General features: G+C 37.4%; 1 protein-coding gene across 1 annotated transcript in view; it reads left to right on the top strand.

The window, feature by feature from the left end:
- Positions 1–2,363: 2,363 nt before the first annotated feature.
- LOC117253070 (ral guanine nucleotide dissociation stimulator-like) overlaps positions 2,364–19,490 on the top strand; it is a 94,659-nt gene continuing 77,532 nt past the window's right edge. The window contains exon 1 of the mRNA XM_033620416.2: positions 2,364–3,061. Within this exon, the coding sequence (XP_033476307.1) occupies positions 3,041–3,061 (21 nt within the window). The 5' untranslated portion in view covers positions 2,364–3,040. The remainder of the gene's footprint in view (positions 3,062–19,490) is intronic.

Raw genomic sequence — 19,490 nt, 5'->3', positions numbered from 1 at the left:
GCGAGGGAGGAGATTAACGGGTTTTGTTGCCCTGGGTCAGGCCTGTCAGGCTGTGCGCAGGCAGACAAGGCTCCAGGGCCGTGCAAAATCTGGGGCCCAATGTCCCCCCTGAGGCCTAAATCCTGAACCCTTACAAATCTAACTCACATCACCTGGTAAGTGCTTCAGTGCAAGAGACTACTTTATACATCAGAGTGGCACATATGACGAGGTCTACTGCGCAAAACGTCAAAGCCATGTCACTTTTTCGGGGATAGAAAACAGAGGGTCCTTTAGCATGTATTTAACATGTTGGGATTATAATTTTGCCAAATTTGAATGCTATTATCTCTTGTTAAACAAACATCTGTTTTACTTACATGTCTCATGACAGTTTTGTGACCTTGCCTGAGCCTGAGTGTTTGCAGGCATTGTTAGCTACAGCTGTTATATATATTATTTTTATATTTTACTTATGTATTTCATTTTATTTCAGGATTTTTAGCAGTGACTGGCAGCTCTATAGCTCACTGTTGGTTAGTCAGTGTTTTTTGGGGGCAAAAATGTCCCCACACTTTGGTGGCCACAGTTTTTTGGCTAGGAGGCTGAAATTTGGCATGAAGGTCAAGGTTATTAATAAGAATAAGAATAATAGTAATAATAATAGTGTGTGTATGTGTGAAAGTGTGTTTTGTGATCATGCCAGTTGGCTTGAAGGGGCTTATTTAGATTGAAAGTATATATTTTCTATTTTCTATTTTTACTTTTTATTTATTGATTGATTGATTTTTTATGTATTTTATTTTTAATATAAAAAGTCTGTATTTTCTAATTATTTCTATTTATTTATTTATTTTCTTATTCTATTTTATTTCACTCTTATATTATTAAAAGTATGTATTGTATTATTTTATTTCCGTTTATTTTTATTTATTTATTTATCTATTTGTATATTATATTTATAATTGAAGTATGTATTTTTACATTTATTTGTATTCATTTATTTTCGACTTTATATATTAATTTAACATTTATATTTTATATAAAATTAAAAGTATATGTTTTTTTCATTTAGTTTTGAGTTTAATATATAATAAGAAGAATATATTTAATCTATTTTTCATTTTATTTATCTATTTTGATTTTATTTATAAATGAGGTATGTATTTCTACATGTATTTTTATTTATTTATTTTCAATTTTATATTTATATTTTATATTTAATTAAAAGTATATATTTTTAGTGTTTACTTTTGAGTTTTTGTATAAAATAAGAAGTATGTTTTTTATTTTAATTTCATTTCATTTATTTTATTTTATTTTAAAAACTGTTTTTTTTAATTTAATTGCATTTTATCTTACTTTATTTTTTATTATTTTTTTAACTTATTGTATTTTTAGTGTTTAGTTTTGATTATATTTTAGAGACTATGTATATTTATTCATTTTTATTAATTCATGTATTTATTGTTTATATTTTTGTATAATTATAAAGTATTTGTTTTTAGTATTTAGTTTTTATTTTATATATAAGAATGTATTTTCTATATTAATTTATTTATTTTTTCATTTATCTCACTTATCTGATTTTTTATGTATAAAAGTGTGTATTTTCTTATTTTTATCTATTTTCATTTTATTTTACTGTAGTTTGTATTTAGTTTTGTTTTGCATTTGCTTGTATTATTAAAATAATCCATTTCTTATGTAATTAAAAGTATGTCATAAAAGGATGTATTTTTATTATTTGCAGTTTATTTTTATTTCATTATTTCTTTAGACCTAAAAGTATGTATTTTTATTCATTATTTGCATTTTATCTTTATTTCATCATTTCTTTTGACCTAAAAGTATGTATTTTTATTAATATTATTTATTTGCATTTTATCTTTATTTTTATTTTTTTAGACTTAAAAATCTGTATTTTTATTATTTTTATTTATTATTTGCATTTTATCTTTATTTTTTTAAATTATTTTTTTACACTTAAAACTGTGTATTTTTATTTATTATTTGCATTTTATCTTTATTATTATTATTATTATATTATTTCTTTAGATCTAAAAGTATGTATTTGTATTATTTATATTTATTATTTGCATTTTATCCTATTTTATTTATTTTTTTAGACTTAAAAGTATGTATTTTTATGTATTTATTTTAGATTTTTTTTTTAAAAAAATGGATCTATTTTATTTGGGTTCTTATGTAATGAAAATATGCACTTTTATCATTTTTTATGTATTTGCACTCTTATCTTATTCTTCTTTATTATTTTTAAAAATTAAAAGTATGTATTAAAAATGAACACATGAATGGTGTGTTCAAGAGCGTCAGTGTCACCTCCGCATCTCTTGACGTGTGTTGCGTTCAGGAGCGTCGTTGTTCCGAGATGCTGCTCTCCTCCTGTCTGTGACCGCAGCAGCAGCAGCAGCAGCAGCGTCTTGTCTTCAGTGCGGAGATTCCCCACAAGCAGCATCCATTAAAGCATCAGCGTTACCCTGCTCAATCAGACACATCTTCCCCGGGACTGACCACTCCTCGCTGGGATGTCGTCGTCGAGCCTCGGCGCGGATCTAGTCGTGAGAGCCGCCGCTGGAGGAGACTTTCCCGTGGTGTTTTTCTGACGGGAAGGAGGGGAGCGGAGCTGCGATGGATGAAGGCAGGAAGAGACAAATAAAATTTTGATAATCGCTGGGTTTAGCCTGCTAGCAGCCTGCTAACGTTAGCAGCTAGCCGTGGGTTGTTTTTTTCCACCTCCCCGTTCACTCCACCGAGGTGCTGTTTTCCTCCGCCAACAAACACTCCTTCATTTCTTTTATGATGGACGTGGAGACATGTTGGAGCCGCTGAGGACATTTCTCTCAAGGATAAAGAGCTGTCTACGAGCCTCTCAGCGGAGTTAGCTCACACCATTTTTTATTCATCATCATTTGTCCTTATTTTATTTTTTATTCATCTCTGGCTCATCCGTAAAGATGCTGGCAGAGGAGGAGTGTGTGTAACGGTGAACCTGAACTCGCATGGACACACACTCCATGAAGGTCATGATACTGAGAGAATGATCATGCTGGAAAAACAGGTAAGAAAAAAAAAACCCACCAGTGAAGTCACTGGGTTCATATTTAAAATGCACACCTGAGCTCATTAGCATACGTGTGTGGTAATTAGGGCGTTAATTAAATCTCATATCTCAGCCTGAATCTGATCACACTGAGGATGTGAGCATTAAATTTTCAGGTGATCAATACCTTTTCCAATGGCACACATTTCCCATCACTCCCAGCTGTCTGCTGAAAGCTCTCCCACTGGGTCTCCTGCTGCTATTTGTTTTTAGTCACACAGCTATGGAGTCTGGCATTGTGCTGATTTTTTATTTGCAGTTTCACAGTATTTCACTTTACTTTGATTTTTGTGTTTTGTATCCTTTTAAAGGCTGCAGTCATTTTGATTTTTTTGTCCATATAACACTGAATAATGCCAGTCACAAGCTCCCAGAGCCCAAAGTGACACATTTTTCATTATTTTCTTTCACCAACAGTATTAAAAAAACAAAATATATTCAATTTACAATCATATAAAGCAGAGAAAAGCAGGAAATAATCAGATTAAGAAGGTGAAACCAACATGAGACCACTTGGCTTATTGTCTGTTAATTATGTAACCATTTAATCAAATTTTTTAAATTAATTTTTATGTGTTTCAGCACGACTTATCTTAAGATATGAATGCCTGTAATGCTTTATTTGTTTTTTATTTAACATTTGTGTGACAAACTAACTTTTTAATCCTGGATGGAAATTTGGGTTTCACAGCAGCACAGTCAAGAGACCAAAAAGAGGTCAGTTTGGCTTTGTGGTGATTTTTGACTCTGAGTGTAACAGTATTTTCATATTGATTATATATTTGTGTCTTTTATCATTTCAAGGCTGAATTTTTTTAATCGATTTGTCCATAAAATGTTAGAAAAAATGCCAATAGCAGTCTTTAGTTTCATTATTTTCTGTCACCAAGAGTCTAAAAACCAAAATATATTCAGTTTACAATCATATAAAACAGAATAAAAGCAGGAAATAATCACATTTGAGAAGTTGAATCCAACATGAGACGACTTGGCTTATTGTCTTTATAAATCATGTAACCACTTAATTGATTTTCTTTTTTTTGTCAATAGATTTTCTGTGTTTTAGCACTACTTATCTGCAGATAGAAATGCATGTAATGCTTCATTTGTTTTGTATTTAACATTTGCCTGACAAACTTAGACGTAGACGTTAATCCTGCGTGGAAATTTGGGTTCAATCAAGACACCAAAAAGAGGTCAGTTCAGTTCGAAACTAATCTGTGTGAAACAATTAGTGTATCTGTTGATTAGTTTGTTTAAAAAAAATTACATTAAAAAATCACAATTTTTAAAAATTGGGGTTGTAACTTGCAGTTCTTTTATTATCTTTTTTTTTCAGTATGTGGATTTTTTACAATTAATTCACTAGAAATATTGTGAAAAATGTCAATAACAGGTTCCAACTATCCACAAATGAAATAAAACTGAGGAAATTAGGACCCGAGGAGCTGTAATTAGAAGAATTTTGGCATTTGACATTTTTGTATCGTGATTGTTGGCAATAAATTTTCTGTCAGTTGATGAAACAATACATCAACTAATCCATACATAAATAAAGCGATTAAACATTTGAGTCGTGTATCATGTAAAAAAAACCCCATTTATATCACTGTAAATTGAATATATTCGTTTCTGTTCCTTTGTTTGTTTGTTTTTACAGTAGGTGATGGGGTGGGGGAAGAAATCGATACACAACATAGTATAGCAATATTTTGTGTGGCAGTACTGTATCGATACACAAGCACCAGGAACGTTTTTTAATGTATTTAACATTTTTTTAAAAAAATTATTAATATTGCAAATGCAAATTAAACTTTGGGTCACCAGCTAGAATAATAAAATAAATTATTTTTTTTAGTTCCCTACATAAATTGTGCTGCAATAAAAATTATTTTAGTGAGACAAACTTGTCTCGTAACTCTCATAACATCTGTTTTACCTAACTCGTATTAGGTAAAACAGATGTTGACAGAGTTTGGGGACATAACTTACAGTTGTAAAAAGGTAATAAATAACAATATATGTCATCACAATACTCAGCATGTTGCAAAAGATTTAAAATTGTAATAATATCGTGACTTAAGTATCGTGATAATATCGTATCGTGGGGACTCTGGTGATTCACACCCTCAGTGCATGGGACACATTAAGACATTTGATATTGTGATAACATATTTTTGGGATCTTGTGATGAAGATTCTTCATAATTTTCGATTTTATTTTATGATTTATTGACAATGGAAATATTTGTTAGATACAATCATAAAATAACAGAAGTGGAGGGGGGGGAAATCATTACAGTGTAGTATCACGATATAGAAAAATAAATTGCTTTTTTAGTTCACTAGTTAAATTTTGGAAACAATTATATTATTTTCATTTTTAATTCTTTTACATTTTTTCTTCTGGGACATAATTTTGAGTCGAGAAGAAGAAATAAATTGCAATATATCGCGATATATGTCATTGCAATACTCAGCATATCGCAAGTATCATGATAATATCGTATTATGGGGCCTCTGGTGATTCACACCCCTGTAAAATAAGAATAAAACAATATTCACTGGAAAATGCTGTAAACAAACATGTAAATCCTTATGCGTTGCTGTATAAATTCTTAAATGAATATTGTCCAAAAAGGGTGTAAAATAGTGCTGAAATTATCATTAGTTTTCCTCTTATTTCATCTCATTATAAACTGACTATTTTTGGGTTTTTAGTACTTGGTCAGACAAAAATAAGCAATTAAGACGTCACTTTTGGCTCTGGGAACTCACAGCGAGCATTTTATTTTTATTTTCTAACATTTTAACAGCTAAACAATAAATTGGTTAATTGAAGAAATACTCAATAAATGAAAATATGGTGTCACTCACTGTCTAAAGATAAACTGGTGTTTGCAGACCGGAAGCTCTCGAGGAAACGTCCTCCAGTCAGCTGAGCTCTGAACGTCCTCTGTCCAAGAACTGTGGGAGGTCATGGGGGGGTTTCGGGGGGGGGGGGGGGGGGGGTTACTTCCTCCCGTTTACTCGCACAGCAGCATCAATGACCATAAACAACAAAAGCCGACACATCAATAATACATCAGAGTGTCAGAGATGAGAGGAGCAGAGGTCTTGTGTTGATGATCGGGAAACTCTTAGTCAATTAATCCATTAGTCACTCAGCAGGAAATGAATCAATTCCTATTAATTGTTTGATATTGATTCATCTTTTCTTCGTGGAGGGTCTTCAGGTGAAGTGGAAAATCTGGAGTTTGAAGTCGCTGTGAGTGTGTTTGTGTTGGTGTACTCTGCGTCTTTCCCAGTGCATGCTGGGAGTAGAAAACAGATGGATGAATTGTGATTTATTCAGTTAAAATAACCCCAAAATGTTTGTTTACTGCTCATAATATTTACTAAATATTATATATTTGTACTTTATTTGCCTGATATTCTGTTTCTCCATATTGTTAGATTCCTGTTGCTTCTGACTGCTCTGTACACGACATGTTATTTGCGTTCACATACTTGCTCTGACCATATTAGCGACCTAATTTATGACAGGCATTTGTCCTAATCTGCCATTTTAACCACAGATTTTTTTTTAATTTAGATAATTTTTACATGTCTGTAGAATAAAACTTATATATTTGGGTTTGATGATGGTTGACATTTTTATTACAATATTAATTTGGAAATAGATAAGTTTTATTGAGCCAAGTATGTGCGACTCCTCTACGATAGGTAGAGATATGCCCCCTTTCAGCTTGTTAGTATTGGACCTTTTTCCTGTTGACCTATTACGTCACAGACCAAACAATCAACAGATAAGTTAGCTACGGTTAGCTAGCAGCTAACTGCTACCATGGTGGACAACTTAACAGCTCTGTACATTTGGTCCGTCCAAAAAGTCACGGCTCTGGATGTAGATTTCTCCATGTTGTTACCGGCTTCTTCTTCTCTTATACATTTAATGCTGTTGGACTTCCGGGTCAAAGCCCGGGGCGGAAACTGTGGAGCATGCTCAGAGCGCCTCGGCCAGTTTGGGTCTGATTGACTGTATACATGCAGGAGGAATTCAACTCACAATCACGTGATCTGGGTGTGTTAGTCTGACTTTGAGAAATTCGATTCAGTATGATTTCAGTCCGGTTTTAGTCGGAGCAACACAATAAATTGATTTTCTTTAATGTCATGTAAACATATTGACTGTAGCACCAAATTCTTTATGTGTCAGACAAAAACTCTAGTATTTAAAGGAGCAGTGTGTAAGATTTAAGGGGATTTAGTGGCCTCTAGTGGTGAGGATTGCAGATTGCAACCAGCTGAAACTTCTCCTGGTTAAAACTCCTTCAATTTTCATTGTTTATGGGAAGTCAGATTATCCACAGAGGTCTCTTCCTCTCCAAAACAAAAGGATCAGGAGATTTAAAGTAGTAAAAACACAGAATAAAGCAGTTTCATGATACAAACCAGTGTTTCTTCTAAGCCAGGTGTAGGAAACTTGCGGCTCAGGAGCCACATGTGGCTCCTTAGCCATTCTCCAGTGGCTTAGTTATTTTTTTTATTCATTTTAATTTCCATTTATTATTGTTGTAGCACTAAAGTGATTCTTACATTTCCAAGTGTATAAATGTGTAGCCTATACGCTGAATAAAAAAATGTTTTAACATCTCATCAGCCATGTGCGTCATAAGTCCTTCTTAAATAGAAATTGTGCAAATTAGCAGGAAAGCCCAATCGGTCTTTTTCAGCATTGGCAGTATAAAAACAAAATCGGGGAGTGCAGCAAAATGCCGCCTACCTACTTTTGTTTATACAGAATGCTCCTTTTTCGGGGCAATGGGGGGAGTGAGCAAGTAACAAAATGTGTAGCTCAGCGTGTGACGTAAACAGTGACGTGGGAGGGAAGCCGCGGCTGGTCAGTCCTTCGGCGATTCTCTCGTAAGTCAGCCCGTCCTTCACCGTCCCCGTCATCTGACGGTTAATGGCCTCTTCGTTTGCGAGGACAAGGAGGGCGCGCAATTCCTTGTCTCCCCAGTTGCTCATCTTTACAGTGTCTGTCAGGTTTGTGTTTCCCTCTTGCTACTAGCTGCTCGCTAATTCCTGCTATCAGCTGTTTCCTGTTTATCCACCGCCAGTGGGTCGCACGTGCGGCGTCATCAACAGCTCCTCCCACAAGTCATCAACAGCCCCTCCCGTTGTGGAAGGCCATCTCGGTCTTTTTAAGCTAAAAGGGTTCCACCAATATGTCTACCCTACGAGGTGGAAAATTGGGCACCTCGGATCAACTCGCCAATCCGGCTCTGTGTGTCTAAACGCTCGCAGCTTGCAGGCAAAATGGCCCAACATTCACCGAAAATCTGGCAGTGTAAAAGGGGCTACATGTTTACGGCCTGGCGCCTTTTCCTGAAGTTTGCAGAATCTTCATAGCGATGGCTAAGCTTGAGTCTCCTTAGTGAGGCTAGCTATTTATTCCAAATCCAAAAAAGTAAATTTCTTGGAGAGAGATAGAGAATTTCATAGTGGCATACATGGCAGCGCAACATGGTGATCTCCGTAGACGAGGACATGCTCCCATTGTAGATATAAACGTCTCATTCTAAGGTAACGAAAACACAACAAATCTTATTCAGGTGATTATACACTAAAGAAAACATACTTATTATATCATATTCCATTTCTGCCAATATATCCCCCTGAACCCAACACTGGACCTTTAAGGGTTAGTTTTTAAATTACAGCTGACACAGAATCATTAATTTGGACCACAGAAATTTGCAACACCAAAAGATAATAAGATCATATCATGACAAATTTAAATTACTACTGATCATTTGAGAAATGGAGACATGGAGAATAATATAATTCAGTGTCTGAGAACAATGTTTTTGTTCTTCTTTCTGTTGTCTTTATTATCTGGTAACCGCTCACATTTATCTTGTGGTCCCTTCAGGGTTTTTGGAAACCGCCGTTATAGATCACTATGGAGATATTTCATAGATGATTTATGGCCTGTGAGAGAGAAAGACAGGTTTTTAAAAATCACAAGAACTGAGATGATGATGCACTCGAGACGTAGCTCAGTCACGTCACGTAAACAGGAAATAATAAATCAGTCCTTAAGAGCGAAATTCAAGCTGTCAACATGGACGTGAGCTCCGTCCACAGAAAAATGGATTCACTATGATCATTTATGTTCCTCTTTTTGTCTGTTTGGCATTAAAAAATCGCAGATCTGCCAGGTTGAAATATGAAATAATAAAGTGAAATATTTTTAAACAGTTAGTTTTAATACTTAACTTTATTTATCACGCTGCAAGGTTTATTTATCGTGCCAAAGGTCACCACTGAGCTCTCTGTGTGAGATATGAGGCGTCCCACTACCTCTGTTTAAAGGGTCTGTTTAACCTTCGCGCACACACACACACACACACACACACACACACACACACACACACACTGGATTTCACTGTAAACAACCTCTTCTTATTCTTCTTTTCTCCCCCTCCTCCTAAATCCTGTTTTCCTCTCACTGGTATTATTGATTTTTATCCTCTTTTGAGACATTTACTTGCCTTTTCTTCCCCGCACCATTGTAGGAACTGGAGATAAAGCCATACGCTTTTTCTGTTGCTCCCATTTTCTGCATGGCGCTCCAGAAACCACTCTGTTCTTGAAGCTTGACTTCACTCCAAGCATATCTGACTTCTTTGTCTGATGGAATGTGACAAGAATCAGACATTTTCTCTCCAGTTTTTAGTCTCGAGGGCCTTTCTTTCTTTCTTTTCCTTTTTTTTTTTTTTTGGGAACATTAGTTATGTGTGTATGGAGGAAGGGCCTGTCCTTGAAATATCTTGTCAAAAGCATTTTTGTGCTGTGGAGAAATGTATGAACGGTGTTGCAGAAACGCAGGAGCGCTGTAACATTTGGACTTGTTGCTCAGACTGTTTTGCTCTGCTTACTCGGTTCATCGTCAGCAGTTTGTTGAGCTCTAATTTGTTTTCCTTTAAGGCCCGACTGTCCACGCTTGTAATTTCCAAGTGACCGGATCAGATTTAGTGTGTTAGTGCTCAGACACTGTAATCATTCGCAGGCGTGTTCATGCTGAGTGAAATGAAAGTTTTCCATCCCGAGACTCTGCAGGCCAGAAACATGGAGGCTGGCTGCTGCACATTCAGGGTTTTATTTATCGATTACTTTTTTTTACTTTTTTTTAATTACTTTTTTTCTTTTGTTTTTGAGGTGTTTTTGTTGTTAAGGACATAAAACAAGCTGTTATTGACGTCTGTGCTCTGACACGTGAGTTGTGATGGAAAAATATGAGAGACGAATCACATTTTAGTTTCAAGAGCAGGTTAAAATCATTGGATCTCGTGATTTTTTCTGAACACACTTGAAGAAGACATCTGGCAAAAATATGGATATAAGCCGCCTGTCTGCTGATCATATTCAGATTTATGGGGTTCACAATAAATCAACCATCCTATAATCATCAGGCAGGAATGGCTTCCAAATAAAATATTGGCATTAGGACCGCTGTCAACATTAACACACATTTAGCACAGATATATCAACGTAATGTTGTTTTAACACGACAATTATTGGGCAGTTTTCAGAGGTTATTTTTTAACCTTCTGAGCATTTATAAGCACTTGAAGGCAGCATGTTTCCCCACTTTCATATTTACTTTATTTTTATTTTGTGAATAAATTAACATGTGACTGGAAATCATTCAAGGTTCCTTCTGCTGCAGAAATCCATCTAACGACAAAAAAGTTACACCAAAGCACACAAAGTTTTGTACATCTGAGTGGAAGTATTTCAGCTTCTCTCCCTCAGAGACAGAATTGTTGTAATAAAAAGACATGAAAGGTGTTAAAAAACCATTAATACAAGCAATTACAAACAATACACAGCTCTAAACTCAACATTATCATGCAGCGCTGCAGGTATGACATTTTAGTGTCGCCATGGTCCCCCCGTCAAAAAGCCTGTGGGATAGGGATGTGCCAAAACATCTCATTCACAATAATACGGTTGTTGACATATTGACGTCATACTGTTACCCACGGCAACAACAAGCATGGCTGAAAGTGCAAGTATTACAGACTCTGCGGTGGTTCCAAAAAGAGGAGCAGCTTCAGTAGTGTGGAATAAACTGTGGCGTCCTGAATGTTTTACTTCTCAGACTCAGAGGAAACTCATTCAGCGGCTCCTCTGGCAGCAGCACAGCGTTTCTCCCTCTCCTCTCTTGCCATGTCCTTAAGTGACTTTGTCATAAACCCTTGGTGATGTAAACCTACAAAAACTCCATATATGTGAGTGTGTGATAGTTGTGGTATCATAACAGCCTGTCACAGGTTACAGCGTAATGATTAGAGGAGAAATGGCAGAGCACAAAGGTCCAGGTGGAAAAAAATCAACTCAATCATTTAGGATTTCACATGAAAAAGAAAATCACCTGTTGATTTATATAAATAGATCCCAGGGGACATTTTTGTATTTGGGAGCTGTTTAAATGTGTAAGTTGTGGTAGATTTTATTTAGTTGAACTATTAATATTGTAACAGAATCAGAATCTCACTCTGAGTTACTGTTGTTGTTCACAAACTAAAGAAATTAGAGATTTCTTCTTTATTTTTTTCTGAATATTTGAAGCAAACTGTAAAACTAGATCACTTGTTTTGTTACAATTCTGTGTTGTGTTTTTTTTTTTTTAACTAATTTGTTTTGTCATCAAGAATATTGTTATCGCAATAATTCCCTGAAATATTGTGATATTATTTTAGGGCCGTTTCACCTACCCGTTCTGCAAAGGATTTTTGCCTTGGATCATCGCAGAAAATAAGCTCTGTGGCAAACAAATGTTTATGATACTTACAGGTTTTGTTCAGCAAGATAATCTCAACGAATGAAGACCACTTTAATGACTGAAGTGAAAAGCCAATGTTAGGTTACAAACGAGCTAAACCATGATCACACGACTTAACATCCTTACCACAACGAGGCTGTAAAGCAGTGTTCGGCGTGATGGTATTTACTTCGGCTCAGTATTTACTGATGTATGTTATGTTGTAAGACAAAATTTGGGAGTCTCTTCAGCTTGTTTTTAACCACAGACCTTATTTCAGAGCATCTGACCAAAAAAACATGCAAAAAACTCACTAACTTCAAAACCAGGGAACTGAGAGTGCTAATATGCTGACAAATGTCCGGGTCATTCTTGCATCACTCTATTGGTTGGTATTTTAAGGATGTAAACTTTGACTCTTTGACACCAAAGCAGCTTTACAGTAGAACAAAAGCAGCCAACTGTGGTGACAAAAACATAAGATAAAATCTGAGCTGGGCAAACACGGAGCTGCACGGTTCAACAGATTCTGTGTGCTGAATTTATCTGATTCCCTGTGCGTGCTGAACCTCAGAGCCTTCTTATCATGAGTCACCTGTTACATGTTGTCCTGAGAGGTGTTGTGGACGTCTGAACACGTCATCATCGTGTCCAAGCAGCATTTATCCAGACACGATGACACTGAGAGCGGTAACGATTGTTTACAGTCGTCACGTGTTGCAGATGATGATGATGAACTGAGGTCTTGTGTACCTGCACCGCCCGTCCTGTCTTTGTCTGAGGCCACAGGAAGCAGACCTGCAGGTTACAGTCCGGCTTCCTGTCCTGGCTGGGTATCTGTAGAGGAGGAAGGGAGGAGGTGGAGTGGAGGGGGAGGGGGTTGGTCTTATATAGCCCTATGAAGAGCCGGCTTTGCCTCCCTGTTTCCATGACAACGGCTCTCCTACAGTATTCAGCCGTGGGACGGCCTCTGCATCAGAAAGCAGTTCCCAGTGGTGTTTCAGGCCCTCTTGCTCTTTTCCCTTCAGCTGTGCTCTCGTCTTCTTTCTTCTTCTTCGTCTTCTTCTTTTACTGTCTCTGTGTTTTTTTGAAGGCAACAGCACTTCATCTTCACTCGCTGCTGTACTCTTAAATCACGATGTCGAACATCATTTGCATGTGAATCAGGGCTGAATTCTGCCTTTGTTCTCTGTTTAAATTCCCCAAGACTACAGGCCTGGACTCGGAGCCAGCGCACACTTAAAATATTTAGACCGACTCTCCTGTGAAAATGCAAATATTAGCCGCCGAGTGAAAGAAAGAGGAGCTTTAAAATTAAATGATCGTGATGATCTTTGCTCATTCTGTAGGATCATTGTGTTTTATTTTGCAATATATCTCCCCAAAGACTCAGTAACGTAATTACGCAGCCTGCATGTTGAACTGAGCTCAGCTTAGTTTAGAACATTTGCACGATGATGAAACACAGAAGCAAAGTGGTCGCAGCAGCATGGCCTGTGTGACAGGTGCGATAAAATGAAAACCTCAGAGGCTTTCAAAAACAAAGTACAGACACGTTGTCACAGCTCTGAGGCTGTTTTTTTTTTTTTTCAGGTCAAGGCAATCTTACTTCCTTTCTATCACGGTTTTAGCCATTTGGGGTAAAAGCTGTGTGACCTACATATGACGAGGTTGACTGGAAATACTTCTCAGAGTTTGCAGGAGGGTGTTTGGGCCTTCAGGTTCAGTCCAGTCAGAGGGGAAAGTGTTTGTGATGGACTCCTGCTGCTGTGGGGAACCACCTGCACACAGCAGGACAAAAACAACGCAGACTGAGAACCTTCAGTTTATTGTGAAAGTAAATGTTCTGTAAAGTTTTAGTTTCTCTTCAGACACAGCCTCAGTTTAGTGCAATGTGTTTCCACACAGCAGGAGTCTGACTGCAGGCTTTGAAAGCTCATAGTGATGAAATGTAATCGATGCAGTGAAGAGCACCTGGATGATGAAACACGAATCAAACTCGACTTTGCAGATTAAGCTTGAGCCCCTCGATATACCAGCTCCTTACAAATGGGTATCAGCAAGTGGCTGCAAACCAAGCAGCATCAGTCACACACTCGCCCCCGTAGTCTTGAGTGTACCTGGAGGACTTATACACACAATATGTTATTTCTGACACCAGGGGTCTCTCCATGTTTAGTGTAATAACTTATTTTATGTGCAATAATGCATGAGCAGTTTTTTTTATCCCATTTGACCTGCGGACGTTGGAAATGAGTGTATGGCAACCACAACTGTGTTGATGTGAGTGGAACTGAGGCATTATTTTTATTAGTATGTCTTACTTATTTTTATCTATGAGCCCGGTCCTTGAGTGCACCTGAATTTCACTGTATGTCTGTACAATGACAGTAAAGAAATCTGAATCTGATCGAAACATTAACAAAAGATGGACTTTTATGATGTTGTGAAGTAGTGTGGGATCATGGGAGTTGTCATCTCCGCTGTTAAACAACCGACAATGTGACACACTGTCGGGCAGATATCAAGTTCATGGATAAGGAAATGTATTAAAGTTTTATTCACGTTATGTCCTTTCATTCTAATGTGTAAATGAGTCACGTCAGTTACCTTTACAGCTAGTGTAGCTAACGTTATATGGCGAATTCAGTCTTGGGGTAGCCCTCTGCTGTCATCTGTGGTCAAAAAAATCATACTAAAAACAATTTTATGACCATGTTGTATGGTGTTGTAATGTTATAATGTTCCCGTACGCATTAGTTTGGTGACTGGCATGAGCCTTTCGTCAAACTAGCACATTGTAGTAAACTGGATTGATACTGAAATAATATCATCAGTTTGGTCTCTGCTGGATTACTGCAAAATGGCATGACGTTAATGAAAAAATGATGCTTTGGGGCAGAAAAACGCTGTATTACTGTGTAATTGTATGATTTACAATGACACGTCATCACGTCATTCCTTTACATACTTTCCTTTATGTTTCCCCAAATTTAGAGCAACTACAGAGACATGTATAGCTGCAGACATGTTCCGTTTGTAGTGTACATTACACGCCCCCACACACTGCACCCACTGCTCGCACATAGGGGTGGGAATCTTTGGGCACCTCACGATTCGATTGCGATTATGATTCAGGGGCTACGATTCGATTATAAAACGATTATTGATGCATCTTTAATTTATGTATATTGATGCACTATTTCACAACACACATTTCTTTTCGTCTCACTGAATAAGCATTCAACACTTGCAATTTTTAAAAACAGTGCATTTGTAATAAGAAAGAGTTGAATTCATTTCCATTATATTTTATTAAACATATAAATGGAAATGCGTGCAAACTGGAAAGTTACAACTTCGTTGTACGGAACCAAAGGTAACAACAGGTATCTTAAATCACAAGATAAAATGCGTAGTTAGAGTAACAAATGATTCGGTGGCGACATACGTCCACGCATCACATGTAACTGCGTTCCTACCTGCCTGCCTTCAACAGTGAGGCTATGACTTCCGTTTTGGTTTGATGGTAGAGTGTCGGTGAAATAGCATCGGGATGGGATGGTGTATCTGGGCTCCAGTGTATGCAGCAGTGCTCGAAATCCCTGATTTTCCACGACAGAATAAGGACGCAGATCCTTGGCAATAAATGCCGCGATGGCCTTCGTAATTCACTTCGCCTTTTCCGATGAGGGTGGCAGCTTTGTAATTGCTTCCTCGATTGTTCTCTGGTCGGTAGCGCCACTAGTTGCCGCAGCAATAACAGCCTGACGTCTCCCTGACTCCTCCGTCAGGTGGAATCGAGTTACATGGCTTCTCATGTTTGTTGTGTTGCCAAAGTATTTTATTTTAGCACGACACAGCTTACATATAACGTGGCTCTTGTCCAGTTCGCTTCTGCCGTCAACGTTGTAGAAGCCGAAGTATTTCCACACATCTGCTTTTAAATTAGAAGAAGCTGTTCAGCTCTCATGGCGAGGTGGGTGGCGGTCAGCCATGTTTGTTTTCCTCTGTGCGCATGTCGGCGTGTCTGCTCCATGTGCGCATCCCAAAGTGTCCCGGAGATGACGCGTACCGCGCTTCTTAGTTCCGCATTATTTAGAACCTTCTGTATTACTCTAATTAACAGATTTAAATAATCGAAATTTGGACGTTTGTGAATCGATTCAGATTCGTCCACGTCCGAATCGTGATGCATCTAAGAATCGGAAATTTCCCCCACCCCTACCTGCACAAGACAAATGTGACGGTTATCTGAACCCCGTTACAACGGGACACTGTAGTGAATAATTACGAGGCCAAACATTGCAATAATCCTCTTTGTAATTCATTATATGCTAGTCCATACCCATTGGGTGCACAGTTGCCCACGTACAGTTTCACATGGTGTGTGTTTGGGATGCAGGTCATTGGAAATTGCAGATTAAATAGTCAACTGAACCCATTAAGAAGAGCAATGTATTTAGACAGAGTGTTTGTGAATTTGATAATACAGTTGCTTTATTGAAAGTACAGTAGTACCATTGCCAATAGTGGGATAGTTAGTGGGCTAAAACTGTACATTAGTAGTTGAGGTAGCACGTTGAAAGGCAGATAGTTAAAGTCATTGCCTTATAGAAGCTCAGTTTTAGTAAGTTTTCCAACTTTTGCCAAGAGGGAACTTTAGATATTGGTCCCTAGATTATGTTCACCCAGTTTCATGCAGATCGCTCAAACTTCCTAGGAAGAGATCCATTTGAAGTGTTTTTCAAAAAATTCAAAATGGCGGAAAATCTATATAAGCGGAAGTTATGGGTTCTTGAGGCAAATGTGTTCCTCATGAGGAGAGGCATCTCTGTGCAGAGTTTCATGTCTCTACGACATACGGGGCATGAGATATGCCCATTCAAAGTTTGACATTTCAGTCGGTTGCTATAGCGCCCCCCTTTGGCCAATTGATGTAATATTGCTTCATTGGCATCCTCCCATGACCCTCTACCACTGTGCCAAATTTCACATGGATTGACCAAGTCAGTGAGGAGAAAAACATGGAACACACACACACACAGAGTTTTCATCATTATATAGTAAGATAAGATGAAGATGTGATTCACTGAGAAAGTAACGAAGTCAGTGTAACCCTCACCTTTATCTTTATGCCAATGTCAACCGCCCCTCTTTCAAGCGAGTGCTTCATGGCTCGCTAATCACTCACCTAGTATTTTTGTCGGGGCTTTTGCGTCCGGGCCGAAGGGGCTGATTGTGGACTGACGTGTAGCTGCTCCAGCTGCAGCGTTACCTACTCGCAACTAGAGGAGGGCGTAAAGAGGATATGATGCCACTGATAAGAGACCAATTGAAAGACAAAATTTCTTAAATAAAGTTACAGATTTCTCTGGGTATAAAACATTATTGAACATTTGGGATAATGTAAGCACACAAGTCAAAATATATAATATAGATCTAGTCGTTTTTAGAGACTTTAATGCAGAAATGGTCCATATTATACCTTTAAAAGTAGATCCACTAGAGGGCAGATGAGAGCTAAATCATCGCGGACTGTCACCAGAATATCTTCCTTGAGAATTTACACAACATAAATTAAAATGGAAATACAGGAGGAGGTTGTTAATGCTGAGATCAGGGCAGAAAAAACAGCGGCTCCACTGGCTCTGTTCAAAACGTTCAGCCATTGTTGTTGTGGCTTATCCAGAGTTTGCTGCTGACTTTGCTTTAAGTATTTTAATATACTGGGGCGACCTCTAGCTAAACAGGTACAGCGTGCGCCCCTACAGGCCGAATCCTTTGCAGTGGCCTGGGTTTGATTTCAACCTGCGGCCCTTTACTGCGCGTCATCCCCATTATCTTCTCCTTTGTAAACCACTCTTCAAAAACCCCTTTCCCTTGTCCAGGTAAAAAGAAATTATTGTTAATTATTGGTTGAAGGGATGATGAAAAGTTTTGATGACCAGTCATTTTAGAAATATCGATTTTATATAGTTAATAACACTTGCACCGTCTAAGAGGTTATGTTTGTGTATAGGGCAGCATCTAATGATTATTTTCATAACAGATTAACCTTAAGGTTTTTTTTACAATAAAACGTTTCGTCTGTAAAACCATATAGTTTCCCACAGCCCAAGATGACATTTTGAAATAGATCACTTTACTATAATATACGACAAAGAAATGCATCAAATCATCTTTGAGAAGCCGGAATCAGTCGCAGCTTTAGTTGATTCCACTAAGCACGACTGGCTTCAAAGTACCTTTATTTAATATGCTATTATGAAACATCTTTTTGTGTATGTTGAGCCATAACTTAAAAAATATCCTAATAATTAATTGGCCAGTTAATAGAAGAAATGTCTAGAAATGTCTCCTGCTCTGTGAGATTAGCCGTCAAATGTTGGAGCAGAACACCAACAGATTCACACAAACATCACTCGCACTGAGACGTGTGACTTCTGCACACTTAGAGTGATAATCTGTGACATTTTCATATTCATCACTGATTCATCTTGAAAGCTTTAACATTTACTGCTCAGAACACCTGATGGTTCAGTCGATCCTCCATGGAAAAAAAATCTGCCAGGTAAAAGTGAGTATGTTCTAGTCTTTATTTCCATTTATTTCTGTTCATCCAAAATGAAATATGGTTATTTTGATGCAAAGTTAGACAAAATGCTCTTATTTACCTTAAAACTGTTGCATATGTTTTGATAGATGCACATGTATAATTAACAATCAGTAATAATTTTTCTGCCTGTTCTGAAAGTCACTATGTCACATTAAACGATTGTGGAGTCATAAAATCGTGCCGTGACTTTGTCGACAGACATGACACACTACACGATGGTACTCACCAATTATCCCCGGTCGTCTTTCACAATGTGTGTGATGTCATCATTGTCCTATTTTATTGCTGTTACTGTTATTTCAGTCACTAGTCTATTCATGTCACAGCCGAACTGTTGTTGTAGAAACGTAAAACGTGCCACCAGATGTCAGGAGCTACATTTGAAGTACAGCATGCAAACATGCAAGTCACTGAATCCTCCACAGGAAGTTCCTGCAAATGTTTCACAATAAAAGCCTATTTAGAAAATGAAGGGATTCTCTCAACTGAAGTTATAAGGGGCTTTTAATTTGAAATAGATACAGGAAGTGTTGAGTTTGAAATGACAGCGCGATGCATTGACTTTATCAAGATAAATGGGAGCAGATAAAAAGTAGTAATATCAAAATACAGAGGGATAAATAAATAACATCCCGTTTTAATTTTCTTACTTTCTATCCGTCTCCATTATGAAGACGTAACATTGTTTGCTAGCTTGATGCTAATGGCAGTACTCAGCGGGTTGACAAAGTGCCTCTGCTGTTTGACGCCATCATTTTTCCCTTTTTACTCTGTGTGGTAACATCCCTAGAGGAAATATCAAAACCCTGGGGGGTTGTTGCCGTACAGTTGTCGACAGCAGCAGATTGCTCTGTGTTCCTATTGGTCAAAGTAACAGCTGTGACAGGAGAAGTCATGAACGACAAAAAGAAACTCAGATATGGTAGACTTTCT

Source organism: Epinephelus lanceolatus, chromosome 9 (genome assembly GCF_041903045.1).
Source record: "Epinephelus lanceolatus isolate andai-2023 chromosome 9, ASM4190304v1, whole genome shotgun sequence".
In the NCBI taxonomy this organism is placed as follows: domain Eukaryota; kingdom Metazoa; phylum Chordata; class Actinopteri; order Perciformes; family Serranidae; genus Epinephelus; species Epinephelus lanceolatus.
This window is presented reverse-complemented; position numbering and strand designations above follow the sequence as displayed.